The following is an 18,183-nucleotide window of genomic DNA, read 5'->3' as shown; positions in this document are numbered from 1 at the left end:
TTAGTGCTTAGTGATTGCCATTTGGTTGCTGAGCAAATAATACAGTCATTACATTGGTGCCCCATGTTGATGGATGCATGTTACAAACGTATTTGTATCCTGGATACATGGATTAGGGTGCTAAAACTTTTACAACAAGTCTGATGAAAACCACACATTCAATCAAAAAGTGGTAACAAACAATCTGAAGCTGGAACCCTGTCGCTACCACAGTGCACAGCTGTAATAAATCTATAAATAATGAACTAGTGAACGCATAAATTAGGTCAGGATATTGGGTAATTACCACCACACTTTATCACCAACTCCCAAACTTATCCCAAAAGTACTGGAACAGTTCCACTGCTTCATAGCTAAATGCTGGGGGTCTTTATATCCATCCAGTTCACACCTGTCACCAATAAGGCGTCAATAGGTTCATGGTAATCTGCTTCAGAGATTTCAATGCTATTGGCAAAAGGTCTCTAAAAGGACTATGCATGCATGCAAATATCAAAAATGGGTGCAACTTAGAGAAGCTGAATGCATTCATTAGAAGGGATGTTCACACATTTGTACATACAGTGCATTCTCAACAAAGCAGCAGGTTATCTACAAACTGTGTTGTAGTATTTAGCAATACATCCAAAATGACCCATTAAACAAACACCATCAAAAACACCATTACTGTATTATGAAAATGTTTTTATTTCGTGAGGACAAATGTAAAAGATAAACTATGATACTTTGATAATAAACTTTAATTTTCAAGTTATGTTGGATGGTTCTGGACCATAGAAAACAAGCACATTTCAGTATAAACATATGCAATTCAACCAAGTTCGACAAGAACCGAATAAACAACTGGGTTTTTGTGGATTGGCTACTGACAGCCGAGCTTAAATTGCAATACTGAAGCAAAACAGAAATCTACAATTGAATAGACAGTTAAAGTGATGAACCACTGAGCTTCGTAATCGTATGCATTTAAGTCTGCTTTCGGGAGTCCAATTTCACAAAGGTATCGCTACACGCAGTTCTTAGGAGAGACTTGCCATTTGATACCACAGGTGCTGCTGAACCTGTACGGTTCAGGTACATTAAAAACTGACCTCCAGGCCAATTAGAGAGAAAGAAAGAGAGAGAGAAATAGATACAGAGAAACAAAACATTAAATGTTCAGTGACATGAATTGTCTTTATGAACGTTAAGAGTGCATGTGTGCATTTGACATCAAGGAAGCTCACCTCTGCCACCCACCCTATCAAAGTCAGTGCATGAATAGAGGAATAATCCAGAAAGCATTACAGCCACCACCAGTTACAGTGAAGTCTTACAAAGCTGCTGTATGCTCAGAGTCCCGCTTAAGTGGGACCATATACCTGGGTAGATGATAAGTCAAACCTATAATTCAGAATAAAACCATTAGGATTTATTAGCGATAATCCAATTTTTTAAATGTATAACTTAGTGTCTTTGTCATTTTTAAATTGTTTTGTATTTTTTATCAGTACATAAAGTGAACACAGACAGACTCACAGAACAGAGGAGGTTTTCTAGAAAAGGTTTTAGCACAAGCGCACAGACCTGTTTCTTTTTTTTTTTTCGGTTGCTTTTTTCTCCTTTTTTCTTTTGTCTGGTCTTTTATCATATATGCATATATATTTCATTTCACTTTGAACTGAACTTATCATTTTAATGGCCTGCTGAAAGGCACTGCCACAACACATGGGGGGGAAAAAGACGCTACTGCCCATCACTCACACGAGACAGTCCAGTCTAGTTTCTATTAAGGGGAAGAGGGGAGGGGCGTAATTGATAGGTGCATGGAAGATTAGTGAGGGGGGGACAGGAAAAGAAGCAGTAAAATAGGGCTGCTATAGGTAGAGCTCGTAGTAATCGTCCAACTCTTCGTGAAACAAGTCCCACTCGTCTTCAGAGTCGGTGACGTCGTCGTCGGTCCCCGCGGCCAGGAGCATGAGAAGCATCTCGCTCAGCTCGAACGTCACCATCTCCTCGTCGTCGTTATCCAAGGAGTCGCTGCTCTCCCGCTCGTCGAACATGTCCCACAGCGGCGTGCGCCTCGAGTTCTGCAAAGCACAAAGTTGGCAATATAACCAGAGAAAGACCAATCACTAGCAGATCATCCCTGCTTTATTTATTGCTGAGAGAAAAAATTATAAACACATGATGGACACTTGCTTAAAACTGTCAAAAGATGGTGCCATACATGTTACACAAGCTAAGGAAAAAAAAACATCCACCCAAATAAGAAGTGCAACAAATCTGTGGATTGCACACCCTTGAGACTTTTTCTTGGCTACATAACAGGCACAGCGGGATAACTCGTGATGGCTAAGCGTGGATTAGTGCTGAGCAATTTTACCTTAATTACTATTAATTAATTATCTTAACAAATACATAAATTCTAGTGTGGATTCTTTTAGATCATGTTAGTTACATTGTTAAAACATGTTAGAATAATGACAGTAACTATAAACAGTAGATATATCAGCAGAAATAGATACCCTTTTATAGTGAGCTGAAAATCTGCAGATGTGCATCTCAATCTATAACTGATTAGTCAAAATTAATGTAAGTTACTTTGTGCTGATCTTTAACTGAGTCCCAGATTACCTAGAAAGTTAAGAGTGGTAGATCAGTGGCAGGCTGACAGACCATACAGTATGTGCTAATTGATTCGCTGTACATGTAACAAAATTGACATGACTACAATTTGATTTAACCTGCAATACTGGTCTTACTCATTTAACTTCTTAGAATTTCAATCTAAATATGAAAAAAAAAAGAGAATAATAAGGAGCATTTACCCTGTTCCTCCCATTGGAGCCGTTTTGCCGCCGTTGAGACTGGTTCTGGTTCTGAGGCTGAGCCTCCTCCAGGTGTCCGTCAGGGAAAGCATGCTTGTAGAAGCAGTTGGCTCCAAACGGACATGTTCCACGGCCCTCATCAAAATACCGGCATGGTTTAGTCCTGAAGACAAAGAAAAGAACTGCTTGAAGAAAAAAAAAACGCCATTCCTCGTTATTTAAAACACAAATGCTTCATTAAACAAATCATGTTTTTAAATGAATAAAGAAGTTTAAAATCCAGCCGCATCCTATATATACTCAAAGCAGACCTGCTTTTAGTTATTAGAGATTATTAGAGTGTGTTCCTTGCAAGCATGAAAATAATCTGCCTCTACCTACCCCATGCCATCCTTGTATTTCTGGATGAGATTCTGCTTTTCCTCTTTGTCTTCCACCCAGTATTCACTTGGGATGACAAAATTGGACGTAATGCGACACTCTGGGCAGGACCTGGCGAGAGACAACAAACAAGCATCAGTTTTTTAAAAAGCTATACTTACAAATGTATCTGTTAGAAAATGGACAGACAAGAAGAGTAATTGCGTATGAATTATACAGTATATATTAGTGCAAGATTTACTCATGCGTCTTACTTAATGATCTTGCTCTCAAACTGCTTGGCACTCCTCCACTTGCGGATGCACTTGAGGCAGTAGCAGTGGCTGCAGTTTGACAGGATGCCAAAGCGGCGCTCGCTGGGGTTGGCCTTCTCGAACACCACCTCCATGCACACGCCGCACATCATGTCCTTACTGCGCTGGATGGCGAATGAAATCTCCATGTCTTTCTCATGAGCCTCAATGCATGCCTGTCATGCATGAAAAAAGGAAAGGAAAGAAAAAGGCAGAGAGTTACATAATTATATTTAATAATCTGTACTGGCATCACCTGAATTGTTTATGTTTCCATAACAAACCAGTTTTAGTTTTAGTTTCATCAATACCGCATCTCAGGAAATATGAAGAAATTATCTTTTTCGGTCACAATAATAGTTTTTTTAACCTAATAGCATCATCCTCTTGTAGTAGGACTGCTCTTCTTGCATTTTAAAGAATCGGATCTGTATTAGATTTCCATACTACATACAAAAGGAGTCCAAATTGAATTCAATTTTGACTGTTAGGTAAAACTTATGTTACATATGACAAAAAAAGATGGAATTTAGGACACTATTATCTGCTGTGTGAACAAAACCATACTAACTAACTAGTAAGCCCAGATTTAAAGTAATTTCACTTAATTTGTATAATTTAGAGTGTTTATACCTAATGTAGACAACAGTTGCTTATAGACATAAAAGAAAATACATAAGTACAACTGTCCCTCAGCACTGATCAATACTAAATAGAGTGAATCTGCATCCTGTATACAGTACAGGTCTAAAGTCTAGACTCACCCTGATGTGCTGAGAGCGCTGAGCAGTGTCGGACGGATGGAGCACCTGCAGGCCACACATATCACACGCATCGCCATGGAGATAGGCACAGTTGAGACCATAGCGGCACTCGCCCACGGCGGCATACGGGCACAGCTGCTTCTTCAGCTCCTTGTCGGCTTGTTCCTTCTCATATTCGTCCTCGATGAGAGGTCCAGGACCCTCCGCAAGAGTGTCTGCTGAGAGTCGAACAAATAACAGCTGCAGTTCAGTACTGGAAAACTGATGGTTCTGACAGTGAGAGTGGAGTACTCAGCTACACATGCTGCACTAAATTAAAGTTAACTTCAACAGTGCACAAGCCATATCTTATTATCATATCATATTTGTGTACCATAATACACAAAGCAGTATTTAAGTAGGGAGATTTTGACTATATGATATTAGTCTCAGAAAATATCACAGTATTTTACCATAATCTAAAAGCATTAACAGAGAAAGGATAAACAGAATTATAAATATCATGGATGAGTTATTTTCAGTGTATTTTAGCTGCTATTCTGAGCTGGATTTCACTCCGGTGGTTGTTGACAGCCTGAGTGTACCATGCTGGTTTCTCAAGGTTTTTTTGAACCTGTGTTTTTGAGCCTAATAGTTGAGCTTAGCCATGTGAAAGCCGCAAAGCACACACACACACACATCATCAGTAAGAATCTGTTTTCTGGCTTGTTGGGTCACCAAGACAAGAAATAGCAAGTGGCCATGGTATTATTATTTGTGCATTTTCACATCATGGCATACCTTGAAACCAGTTACTGCTGCAAGCCAATTTTCAATAATATGATCTTTAAGGGTTCTTTTTTTTTTTTTTGAATAATTTTGAGTCAATTATCATGTAACTCCAAAAATTGACATGGATATGCCCTGTCAATACCACATGTCCTCAGGCAGCCAGGCTGTAAAAGATACTCCTGCTTTTGACAGAGCAAAAACGCTTGTGTACTGTAAAAACACCAATGCAAACAGAACCACACTAAGCATTCATCTCATACTGATGACATCAGTGTACAGGCAGTTTTTTTTGGTCCTAGACAGCAAGGATGAAATATAGCTCTGGTGGATTCCAGCCAAGGGCATGCAACTCAATTTTAATATGAGGCTAATGATTAACGAGGCAGTTATGACTTAACACTTAGCTAACGGCAAAAGATTTAATCTGGAATAAATGGGTCTGTTTGCACAATATACATAATAAATGAGGCATCAGTGAATTAAATGTATACATTTGTAGGATCCACATTTGTAGCAACTGTTTTTGTGAGTTTAGCAACATGCTAAACGCAACAATCTTAAATCAAATCAAATCAAATTTATTTGTATAGCGCTTTTTACAACTGGTGTTGGCACAAAGCAGCTTTACAGAAACGTAAACACACCCAATGACTATTTACTCAACTTTGTGCTCTCAGATATATCTAACCGCCTGCTAGCCAGCTAACTTGTACTAGCTGGTCAGCTAAAGGTCCAAACATTAGAACTGGTCGCATTTTCTGTCACTTTTAAACCAGTCACTCTCTAACACCAAAATTATTGTTTATACTTCAGTCAGGTAACAGTAGCTGCTCTGAGCTGTCTGACACTCAGGGGGATTTATAGCCAGCTAGCTAAGCAATAACAAGCCTAGCCAGTTACCTACAGAACACACACACTAAGGGGGGGAGCCTCAATTTGCAAATCTAAGCTTACTGTAAATGAACAGAAGCGCTTAAATCACAAACAGTCTTTAGGAGAGAATTTTTTTTTTTTATATATAATTACAGTTTTATTTACTTAACTTCGCTTAGCTTTACAGGTCTGCTGAATGTAGAAGGGAAAAAAACAGTGACACCCCTGTTCCTACAATTAATTACTTATTACTAAAAAAAATTATTATTAATAATAATAATAATAATAATAATAATAATAATAATATATATATATATATATATATACACACACACATACACACCTCTAGTAGATAGGATTATATCATTATACTGACAAATTATCCAACAATTTACTTTTCAGAGAACACCATGAATTTAGCCAAAATCTGTAGAAATGATAAAAAAATGTTTATTATTATTTTTTTTTTTAGAACTTCTGTTCTGCTAATGCTATATGTATTTCTGCATTTCAATTTCATACTACATTATCACACAAATGTCTTCCAGGCGGTTATCGTGCTTACTAATATTCATGACTCTGGATGAGTAATCATTTTCACTGGATTTATATTATATATCTGGCATAATATAGCCCTAATCTCCCAGCCAGAACTATAAAGAATTTCTATTAAATAAACAACCATGGTCTGTCTCGCACAGCTAACAGATCTGTCTCAGAGATTCTAAGAGCTTCTGCCCACACATTTCTATCTTCCTAACATGCAGCTGCATTATCACGCCAGTTTGTGCAAATGAGGCGGTGTGTGAACAGAAACTGGCAACTACTTTACATAGAAAGGAGGATTCCTCGCAAATAGAGGCTCCAGAAACTGAAACATGAAGCTTTTCTTTAACATACAGCATCTCTTTCCATGCTGCAATGATAAAATGTGCTGAGGGTAGTGAGACAGGCTAGGCCAGTGAGCTCCAGAGCACTGTACAGTGTGATTTATTGGGGCTATGGGTTTATACACACTGGGGAACAAGCTTGAGGAAAGGCATCGTATATAAAATCTTCCGTAAGCACTACATCTCCTCAGAGGCATCAGTATTTCTAGCACAAACCTTACGTATGATGCTTATTTAAATTTTATACAACCCCAGTTCCAAAAAAGTTAGGAAGCTGTGCAAGATGTAAATAAACATCGAATGCAATGACATGCAAATGTCATACACTCAAATGTTATTCACAATAGAGTATAGAATACATAAGATGTTGAAAGTGAGCCATTTTACACGATGACACTGACTTGTTTAGAGTCTCTTAGAGGCACATATAAGCAGAGGTTAACCAATCTGATAAAAAAAAATGCATCAACACATTGTGGTCCAGAGAAAATGGAGGTGTTTCTGTGGTGTTTAATGTTGACATATGGCTTCCTCTATGCAGGTTTTGTGCATTGCTCAATAAACTGTTTACAGATTTCTTTAAGTGTTTCTGAATCCATGCAGTAATTTCCAGTTCAGGATCAAGCCCTTTTTTTAAAGCAGTGCATTGTGAGGGCCCGAAGATCACCAGTACCCAATATTGACTACTCGCCTTGGGTTGATAAACGACATTTTTGAATAGAGTAATAATTTAAGCTAGTGCATTATTCTTCATACTATAACCATGTAGCTTTTTTGGTCTTTCCGCAATGCGATGTGGATTGCACCTTCTCCCAGTTAAATGTTTTTCTTAAAAAAAAAGAATTTTTAAGTCTCATGGTCTTTGCTTGTTAATCGTCTATGCAGTATGGTCAAAACCACCAATGTGCGTGCACATTTTAGTATTCTTTTTTTGGCATCGTGTGAGAGACTCTGCCTTTAAGGCTATAAATCGGCCAAAAAATTATATTTTTTTGTACCCAAGACTTGCTTGCAAAATCTATTGCCCCTATTTGTTTAAAAATATGGGTCTATGTGATACTGGAACTGAAGTTGGGGTTGTAAACATTTACTATTTCTAAATTGCTCAGTTAAAATTTAAGAATGTTAAGTATTAGATAACTAGAGCTCATCCTTTGCTTATTTAAACTACTAAGCTGTTAAGTTAAACATTACCTCTGAATTTGGCAGCCATCTACAACTGCGACTGTTTTAAAAGGACACAGAGCCTACTTGTACTCGGTCTTTCACAGTCAAACAGCCAAATAATATGCCTCTACCAAGTACATGGACTGACTTGGACATGGACATTTACTGAGGAACCTTGCTCTGTGAAATATTACACTGGCCATTTATACAATTTGCGCTGCTACACTTACCCCTCCCACAGTAGGGCTGGCCAGGCACAAACTCGGCGGCATTGACCCAGTCCACTGCCCCGGAGCTGTGGGGCCTTTCCTGGGCATCGCTTGTGCCACCTGGCCCACTGGGCACGGAGTCAGGGGCACCAGCAACGGCAAGGAGGGCAGCGGGAAGCGGCGCAGAAGGCATGGAGCCAGGGAGTTCCTCTTGCTTGGCTGGTTTGGTGTGTTCATACCTAGAGCAAATATTGATAGACGATTATAGCTAAAATGGTAGTTATATGGGTGGTATCAAACAGATAACACAAAAATAATGCTGGAGCAGTATAGAAAAAACACAGTATAGACATGTTATTATATTCATGGACCATGTTTGCGTTTGGGTCTTCATTTGGGAGAACCCAAATGTACCCATTGCTCTCATGCTGCACCAAGTTTTTGGGTTTGGGGTCAGTATGTGGGGAATAATGGTGGTGGTGGTGGTCCTTCTTGGGGGATCAGGATGATACAGGGTACATGGGTTACGATTTAATTGATAACAGATAATAGAATATATGTTATTTTATATATCTTAAATTTTCAATCATATTCCATATCTGTTTAAAAAATTAAGTATAGTGATCCAGTTATAATCCTTTGTTTTAACATTTAAACAAGGTCTTCTAGTCTTCTAGGAACCATTAACAGTTTCATTAACAGTTATTTCACATCAGTAGTCAATTAAATCTGCATTTTTATTAAGAAATCACATTCTAATCTTTAGTCTAAGCTGTGTGTATTTTAATTCCACAAAAACACAAGCATATAAAATGCAGCAGTTAAGCAGTGTTCTGTATTTTTGGGATGCAGTTACTGAAACAGTAGTACACAGTGAAAGCACAATGCAAACAAAATCAGATCATCATCAGTAACAACAGTCATTAAAATTAGTTAATATAAATTAAATCAAAACTGCAACAGTATATTAGGCTGTTCCCTTCAGGATCCAGCAGGGGGCTGATACACCCCATGAATCTGCTCTCCTATAGTGGATTACAGATAAACCAATTTATCTGGTGTAAAACATCCTACATAATAATACAATAATGAATTATATATATTTAACGCCACATGATTCCACAATCAACTATTAAAAATTAAAATGATGAAATCTTGTTTTGCTTGAGACATTAATGTGAAATCTACCCCAGTACTTTTTGATTACACTGTTCCTAACTGTCTAGATTTGATAAGCAGCAAAGCTGCAAGGAGGTTCTAATAAGTCGTAGTCAATATAAAGAGGCTCGCACACGCTCACTGATTAATGTAATTACATTACAACATATCCTGTTTGTAATACATTTTATTAACTTCTAACACCAATCTGTATTAATGCAACACTACCACTGTTATCATTCAGATTCAAATTTACTGTTACTAAGATGTAATGCTGATTTGTCCTGTATGTTTCTGAATAAATATTCTTTTGTGCTCCAAATAAATGCGATTTCCAAAGTACAGCTACATCAAAGATACATCAGATGCATTTATTGAATACTGAAAAAGAAAAACTTGTTAAAATCAAATTTGGCTTTATGCAACATTATCAAATGAAGGCCAATGTCTTGCTGTAAAGATCAACCTTTTTAATTTATTATCTTGGTTGGCATCCCTCTTTATATTAACAATTATTAATTTGCTTTGTTTAAAGTTCTTTTATTATTGAAAAAGAAATCTTTACATCATTTTGAACCAGTGAGAAAAACAGCATTCTTAATTCATCACAAAAATAAATGCATCAGGATATTTGATTTACACTGACTAATTAATTTATGGTCTATATTCAGTGAAAAACAGGTGTGATGACCACTGCACTCATTTTAATTTCTGCAAAAAAAAAAAAATAAAGCTTTCCATTCAAATTGGAGAGTAAATATAAATACAGAACAGCACAAGCTGATGTGAAGAAACAGTGCAAGCTGAAACCTGTAATGGTGAGCATAAACACTAGTACGCAACAGACATGCTTGTTTGTTCTTTCCTCTTCCCCTGATTGCAAAAAAAAAAAAAAAAAAAAACACATTTCCCTTAAACATCTAACAAAACTCCATTCATGTGTGTGTATGAGTGTGGTGTTGGTGTAGTGGGGTAAAACTACATGATGGGAGAGATGGAGGCAGCTCCTGCAGAATGGCGGAGTGAACTGATTGAACCCAGCAACAGCAGTAGTAAGGGGACAAGAGGAAGAGGAGGGGGGAGAGAGGGAGCGCGAGTGAGAGTACGAGAGAAAATAAAGACAGAGAGAGAACATGTTAGCACATAGGGTTATGTAATTTCAATGCAGGCAGCAGTATGCTCTGTCTGCCACAGGGGGATGTATGGAGATCCAGAAAAGAGAGAGCGAGTGAAAAAAAAGAGAGGGAGGGAAAGACACAGACAGAAGACAAAATAAAAGGCAGGATTCATCCATAATGAAGTCAGACAAAGCCTACATGGCCATAGTCTGCACGGCCCCCTTTATTGCAAGCTGTAAGAAGCCTCCCTCCCACCAGGACGATAATAATGAGAACGGACTCCATATGGGGGGCAGAACCTCGAGTGCAGCAGAGCGGAGGAATGCCTACCTACCCTGACAACAAAGCCCCGTCAGACACTCGCAGACGTCATCAGACAACACACAGACACACAGGACCAAAACACAACCTCTGCTGAGTGGGGGCAGGTGGTAAGAAGGAGAGAGAGAGGGGGAGAGAGAGAGAGAGAGAGAGAGAGAGAGTGTAGTTGAGTAGGCTGACATTATGCGATGCTGTCATAGAGCAGGCCACAGCACACAAAGGCATTCCCTCGCTGCAAAGCTGCTCGCTGCAGTTACTATGGGGATGCACTTGACCGCAGACAGATACGAGGCACACACTGCTGCCGCTGTCTGGACGGCAGGCTAATTCTCAGACTGCTTCACAGCTCAGACATCCATCCACTTCACGCTGATTGCTTTCCAGCCAGAGAGACGAAACTCCATGTAGGCCCTGTGTCTGGGCACCACGGTCAAATGTTGACCTTTTACCGCGGTTTTGTTTAGTCAGAAGGTGGTGTTATCTTAACAGTTAGCGATGAAGACCGGCTTGACCGTGCATTCCAAGATACAGAACACCATTCTCTCTCTACATACGACCTTGTAGGCAACTCAAGGCTGTGTGATAAAGTGAAGCCTTCTGTCAGAGGCTCTTACAGTGAAGGTGTAAAACAGATCTGGAAACAGTACCTCTAAATACGTCAACAGAAATCTTACAAACACCACCAATTAATTCTTGAATATTTACATGCATTATTTGTGGACTATTTCAGTGCAAATGCAAACACACAGCTTGTCTAGACTCTGTAGAGAAGTATTGCCAATGTTGCCAAAGACTCTGAGCAGACAAATATAAAAAAGCATAGACGGCTAAATGCCAAAACCATTATTTTTATTGGAGGTTCATGCACCAGAAGGTCAGGTATTTACACTATACAGAAACACTTAATGCAATAGTATATTCAATATACACAAATTGTCTATCATGGCACACTTTGCTAATGGCGCTTTGTTGAGAGGTGGTTGCAATTGCTACTGTTCTGTGAATTTATGGTGCTCCTTCCAGTACTTTTGAGTTGGTGAGGTGGGGATGGTATGTTGGAGTGGTGGAGAACATCCTACTAATGTTCTTGTTTTTGAATACAATCAAACAGTTTAAATCTTACAGCAATGTTCCAAAATATAGTAGAAAGCCTCCTCTGCCCAGCAAATATGGTTACGCTAACAAAAACATTCTTAAGTGTCTATAAATACAATTTATTTCCTAATAACAATGAATAAACAAATGCCCCAACACCTTTATCCACAGAGTATATTTTCACCGTGTCACTAAAATCATTTGGCACAGTGTTTATACAAGTCATTACCACTGGCAAGCAAATAGATTAATATGCTATTTTAGTAAAACAGTAGGTCAATAAAAATAATAATAATAATAATAATAATAATAATAATAATAATAATAATAATAATAATAATAATAATTATGCTAGAAGGACTTAGTCAGTCAGTCAGTGACAGATTTCTCAACAAACCTTACTAAAGCCATTGTTCTCACATACAAACAACATTCAAACAAACAAAACAAAAAAACAAGCCTTTCAGGTGCCACAGACAATAAAGCAACAGTTCACAGAAACCAACCTCACCACCAGTTCATTCTGGAACATACACATGCAGGTCTGACACCCATTCATAAATTATATAGTGCTGGCAAGACCCAACAGGGCAATCTGGCCTTTTCATGTCCTTTTCATGCCCTTCATATCCAGGATATGAAATTAAAATACTGTACATATACAAACATAAGGAGTGCCAACTGATCTGCTCCAGCCCAACACGCAAAGAACTGAAATTGTAAAAGGCCCAAACTATTATATAACTTCTGCTGAGAGTAAGATTTGTGTCATTGCTTTGTCCAATTTATTGTCATTTATTTATTGTTGTAAGAGAATTAAAAAAAATTATACATACATAATTTACAGCATCCGTCACTGACTGACAATCATTACTCAGCGATTTAAATTAATTGTTGGTACGGCTATTTATCCTGGGTGTTATTGGTGTTTTTTTTGTTGCTTTTACATTGTTCATACTGATACTAAAAAAGGCCATAATATTCAGTACAGTTTAATGTATGTTGCTCTATGCTGCACCATGGTCATACAGGAGCGTAATTTTACTTCACTGTTTACTTGTATGCAGATAAAACAATGATTAAAGCATTGTAACTTGACTACTTATTAACACATCTTAACCAATATTAGAAACCAAACAGCTTCATTCACCAATATATATTATATATATATATATATATATTATATATATATATATATATATATATATATATATTATATATATATATATATATATATATATATATATATATATATATATATATATATATATATATATATATATATATATATATATCTGGGCAGGTGCACAACAAACAAAAACCTATATCTCCATTATTCGCTTTCAAAACATGCCTTACATCTTATGATTTTGCATGATAACATCATAAATCATATCTTACCTGCAACGATCACCAAACGCACAGCAACCTTTCTGAAAGAATTTGCAGATCATGGCTGGCTTGCTGCTGCTTTGATCATGAGAGTATCGACAGTTGTCCCCCTCTTTGCAAAGACCATGCATGAAATACCTTCAAAGAAAAGAGAAAAACATGAGATCTTTATTAAAGCTGTATTTGAAACAGCATTTGATGTGTAGATAGTATCAGTGTGATCTGGTGTTATACCAGCCTTCCAGCTCTGTTAAAAGAAAGCGAGTGAGTGTTCTTCAGCCAATGATTTTAGATAATCAAAGCAGAAGCGCTTTGAGGCCTAACCCAAACATTTGTTTTGACTTCTCCATTGTGGATCTTCAAAGGATGCTTCAAAACATACAGACGTTAGCTAGTATTTAAATCACAAAATGCAGTGTTGGTCAAATTAAACCTGAAGGATTTGATATCCCATTGTTAGTTGGTAATGTAACAGCATTTTTACAAACAACATGACTTTTTTTAAGTGAGATAGGTTAGTACTTAGGCTACAGATCATCATAACTCTTATTATGCAAATCTCTATGTCTGTTTTATAACCTAGTTTGCTATAAACAAGCTGAGAGAAGAGAACCAATTGCAATTCTATGAGTATCAGATGATAATCGCTTTTTTTTTTTCTTCATTACTGGCATTGGCTAATGTCTAGATATTTCAAACAGATACTTTGTGATCTATCTATTGCATGCTGGGAAAGAACCAAGTACCACTGGCTGAACTACTTTAAAGCCTATTGATTTAAACTATTTTATTTATTTGTTTTTAATTTAAAAATATATATTGTTTTATTATTGATTTTAATTCATTTTATTGTTTGCACAGAGTTGGTTGAAAGCTAAAATGCAAGGTATGTAATGTTACATTTATTTCTAAAATTATACCAGGGTGTCTGGTCTCTCTGCAAGTTATAAATATGTACAGGTGCTGGTCAACGAATTAGAATAATTTGAAATAGTGCAATCATGAAATTCTTTGAATGCATTTTTTGTGCAGAAAGCAAATCAGGTGTTCACCGCACCTGTCCTACTCATTAGACTAATCACAGAACTCGTTACCTGGAAAAAAATTTGCTCAGCTGAGCTTTCCAAAAGGCCCATTTAGGCCATTTAACTGTGACACTGTTGTTTCATTGAATTAGAATAAATGCTCGAATTTTTGTTTTCTGTGAAGAGTGTTCACTGTGCAGTATAAAGTCAGGGTTGAGTAGAATTTCTAAGTTGTAAAATCAATCATGGGTAAGCAGCGCGACCTCTCAACCGGAATAGTGGCTCAAAATCAAGCCCTTCGCCAACAAGGCTTGACCCAAACTAAAATTGCTGAGCAGCTCGGCATCAGCCAGTCTTCCATCTGCAAAGCTCTCAAGAAAAACTGCAGCAAGCGCACCAACTGTTCCGGCGTCCGAAAAACTTCTGCTCGCGACAAAAAGCAGCTGAGAAAGATCGCAGTCAGCAACCGGTTCAAGTCCACTTCCGAGCTCACCGACTTGTGGAACAAGCAGACCGGCGCTGACGTCTCCAGATCAACCACTTACCATTGTCTGCGCGAACTCGGCTTCAAATCTCGGAGAAACGGCTGAAGTGGGCCAAAGAACACGGCGAGTAGACTGCTGAAGACTGGCAGAAAGTGGTCTTCAGTGACGAATCACGCTTCTGCATCTCCTTCGGTGACCAAGGTCCTCGTGTCTGGCGTCGTGGTGGCGAAACCTACAGCCACGAGTGCGTGAAAAGATCCGTCAAGTTTCCCCAGAGCGTTATGGTCTGAGGATGCATGTCCGCTCGAGGTGTAGGGAAACTCTGCTTCCTCAAGAAGACTGTCAATGCTGCCGTATATCAAGATGTTCTGGAAACGTTCCTGATTCCGACTGTTGAGGAACAGTTAGGCGAAGAAGACTTCATATTTCAACAGGATCTTGCACCGGCTCATGCGGCAAAGTCGACCAAAGATTGGTTCACTAAAAAACAGCTTGAAGTTTTGGCATGGCCGGCCAACTCGCCTGACCTCAATGTCATTGAAAACCTTTGGGCCATCGTCAAGCGGAAAATTCGCGACAGAAAGCCTACTACGCTGGACCAACTGAAGCAGAACATCGCCACTGCCTGGGAAGCTGTGAGTGCGGAAACTTGCGACAAGCTGGTCAAATCGATGCCGCGGAGACTTCAGGCAGTCATACAAGCCAAGGGGGCAGCCACAAAATACTGAGAAAGTGATGATTGTAATTATAATAAAAATTATTCTAATTCAATGAAACGGTTTCTCCATTATTCTAATTCAATAAAACAACAGTGTCACGGTTAAATGGCCTAAATGGGCCTTTTGGAAAGCTCAGCTGAGCAAATTCTTTTGCAGGTAACGAGTTCTGTGATTAGTCTAACGAGTAGGACAGGTGCGGTGAACACCTGATTTGCTTTCTGCACAAAAAAATGCATTCAAAGAATTTCATGATTGCACTATTTCAAATTATTCTAATTTGTTGACCAGCACCTGTATATTGGCATTAGCATTGGCATATTGCTACATGTGTCATTTTGGATTTACGCATCAGCCCAGAATTCCCACATCCGTGCATTTCTATTAATTAACCCCTATTTATTTGTCTTTGCACTTGTGTCTTTATCAGAATCTGCCTCAAAACTGTTAATTTTCATACTTTTAACAGACAGGTTAAGCTAATAGCTAACAAAAATCACCAAAATCAGCTGGTAAAGGAGGAATACATGAATAGCGTTTGTTTATTCAGAATAAATAAATAATAAAATAATCTATTTACTAAACACCTAAAGCACTTGGCATTCCTAAAAAAACGTCTCTAAGGCTATTGTTCCCAACGTTAACAATCATCTACAAAACAATAGGCCTAGGACCAAGACGTTAACAGAAACGTTAACAGCTTGCTGTTATTATGCGAATCTGCATGTTCGCAGAAGAACAACATGTGTGGCTTCACTAGTTTGAGTTCATAGTGCGGTTAGCTAACCTAGAAAACCTATAAACAAGCTGGACGAGCAACCTTAACAGAGACGCTTATAAATCAAACATGCGTAGAGTCTTTATCACTGTGGATCTTTAAGTTAAATCTATAGGAGAGCATGCCATTGCTGAATGGGGGACTAAATGAACAACGTCAAAAATACTTTTATTTGTTAAAATAGATAACTAGTTTAAGTATTTAATGCCATGCTGAACTAACAGACTGGTTAAGCTAGATAACTCGGTTAAATCAGTTGGAGAATTCTTCAGTGAGCAGTGCTATTGTTTAAAAGGGGAGCTACAAAAATGACTTTTGTTTTATTCACAACATATAAGTAATAAAAGCGTCAAATTACACATAGAGGGCTTGACATTCCTCAATAATCGTCGCTTAGGCTATTGTTCCTCATATTTACAGCTATCTACAAACAATAGAGCTCTCCTAAGCTAACTAGCTAGCTGACAACTTATATAACTTACTCTCATACACTCATTATAATATCCTTGTCTTCACTTCTTTACTTTGCCATAAACAAGCTGCTTGTCTACGAGTAAACTGCTCAGAGAAACGTTATTTAATGGTGTTCTGGTTCTCGTACTGAGAGATAACCCGAGCTCAGCCGTGTTCCCTGCACCGTTTAGGCTGAACACACTGCAGCAGCCGTGTTTACTCCGCTGTTACTGTGGAGAGTCTGGCTGATAGCTAACCCAGCTATCGAGTTATCACAACAACAAACATCCAGCTCTCTCCCTCTGTGTTTCTCTACCCGACAAAAGACGCTGTTTTCAGCGGCTCCGTACAGCCAAGACACGGCGTGTCCGCATTAAACACACGGCCATTTTGATAACACGACAACACCTGTACTTCCAACGCATTCCACCGACCTGCAAGTTACGTGCTTCGTCCAGCCTCCCGCCGTTGTTGGAGCCGCTGTAGGTGCCGCCGCTGCCTCCGCCATTGCTGTTTATGTTGAAGCCCAGCAGCCGGATGTTCCGGCGAGCCGCGCGCTGGAGCGGAGGCTCCTCGGCAACAAGAGCAGAAACAGATCCCAGCGCTCGCCGCCAGGGGGCCGGAGAGGACCGTCTACAGCAGCACAGCGCACTGGCTGCGTTCCAAACCACGCACTAGCATACTAGCTCATTATTATGCAAATATGAAAGGGCCGTGTATTTGTGCGGCTAAGCCTAGGCGGTGAAGCGGCTAAAGCCCCGTACTACAGGAATGTGCGATTTGGAACGCAGCACTTCACAACCACTTACTAAAGGGACACGCTGTACCGTATTTTCAAGTGAACTAGATTACATCTAATAAACAGTGTTCTCCACACAGATACATCATGTTCAGATTAATCTAGTACAACTGAAACGTTTAAAAACGTTGAAAAAAAACATTGCATTTTTTTAACGGAACATTTTAATAATTTATAAATGTTTTCTTCTTAGTTTCTTAGTAACACATAGAAATTAAACGGCATAAACAATAAACCACTTGCACTGATAGCAGCTTTTTACATGTAGGAACTATAATAAACAGTGTTAAGAAGTTTTTTCATTTAATTATTATTATGAATATGTAATATATAAGTAATATATATATATATATGTAATTGCATTGTGCTGGATTTTATTTAGGGTTTTCAGAGTAAATGGCGCTGAATACTTTTGCACATCACACTTTTCAGATTTTTATTTGATTCAATTTTTGAAAACTTTGTATAATTTTCGTTCCACTTCCACTTTATATAGCTATGGAAAAAATAAGAGACCACTAAAATGATGAGTTTCTTTGAGTTTACCAAATTGGAAACATCTGGAATATAATCAAGAGAAAGATTGATGACAAGCCATCAAACCAAGATGAACTGCTTAAATTTTTGCACCAGGATTAGCATAAAGTAGTGTGTAAAACTGGTGGAGGAAAACATGCCAAAATGC

At 38.4% G+C, this 18,183-nt stretch overlaps 1 protein-coding gene across 2 annotated transcripts; it reads right to left on the bottom strand.

The window, feature by feature from the left end:
* Nucleotides 1–663: 663 nt before the first annotated feature.
* Nucleotides 664–17,288, bottom strand: mkrn1 (makorin, ring finger protein, 1). 2 transcript variants are annotated; one of them, XM_022671215.2, is made up of 8 exons: nucleotides 17,134–17,288; nucleotides 13,252–13,380; nucleotides 8,180–8,397; nucleotides 4,249–4,466; nucleotides 3,446–3,660; nucleotides 3,192–3,302; nucleotides 2,811–2,973; nucleotides 664–2,069 (listed from the first exon to the last, which is right to left on the bottom strand). In XM_022671215.2, exons 1-8 carry the CDS (start codon nucleotides 17,205–17,207, stop codon nucleotides 1,857–1,859), a joined length of 1,341 nt encoding a protein of 446 aa, XP_022526936.1. In that variant the 5' UTR covers nucleotides 17,208–17,288; the 3' UTR covers nucleotides 664–1,856. The 2 variants fall into 2 exon arrangements, with proteins under 2 accessions (XP_022526936.1, XP_022526937.1); XM_022671216.2 differs by having other exon boundaries at nucleotides 4,249–4,463.
* Between the last annotated feature and the right edge of the window lie 895 nt (nucleotides 17,289–18,183).

This window comes from Astyanax mexicanus, chromosome 2 (assembly GCF_023375975.1).
Source record: "Astyanax mexicanus isolate ESR-SI-001 chromosome 2, AstMex3_surface, whole genome shotgun sequence".
Taxonomy (NCBI): domain Eukaryota; kingdom Metazoa; phylum Chordata; class Actinopteri; order Characiformes; family Acestrorhamphidae; genus Astyanax; species Astyanax mexicanus.
This window is presented reverse-complemented; position numbering and strand designations above follow the sequence as displayed.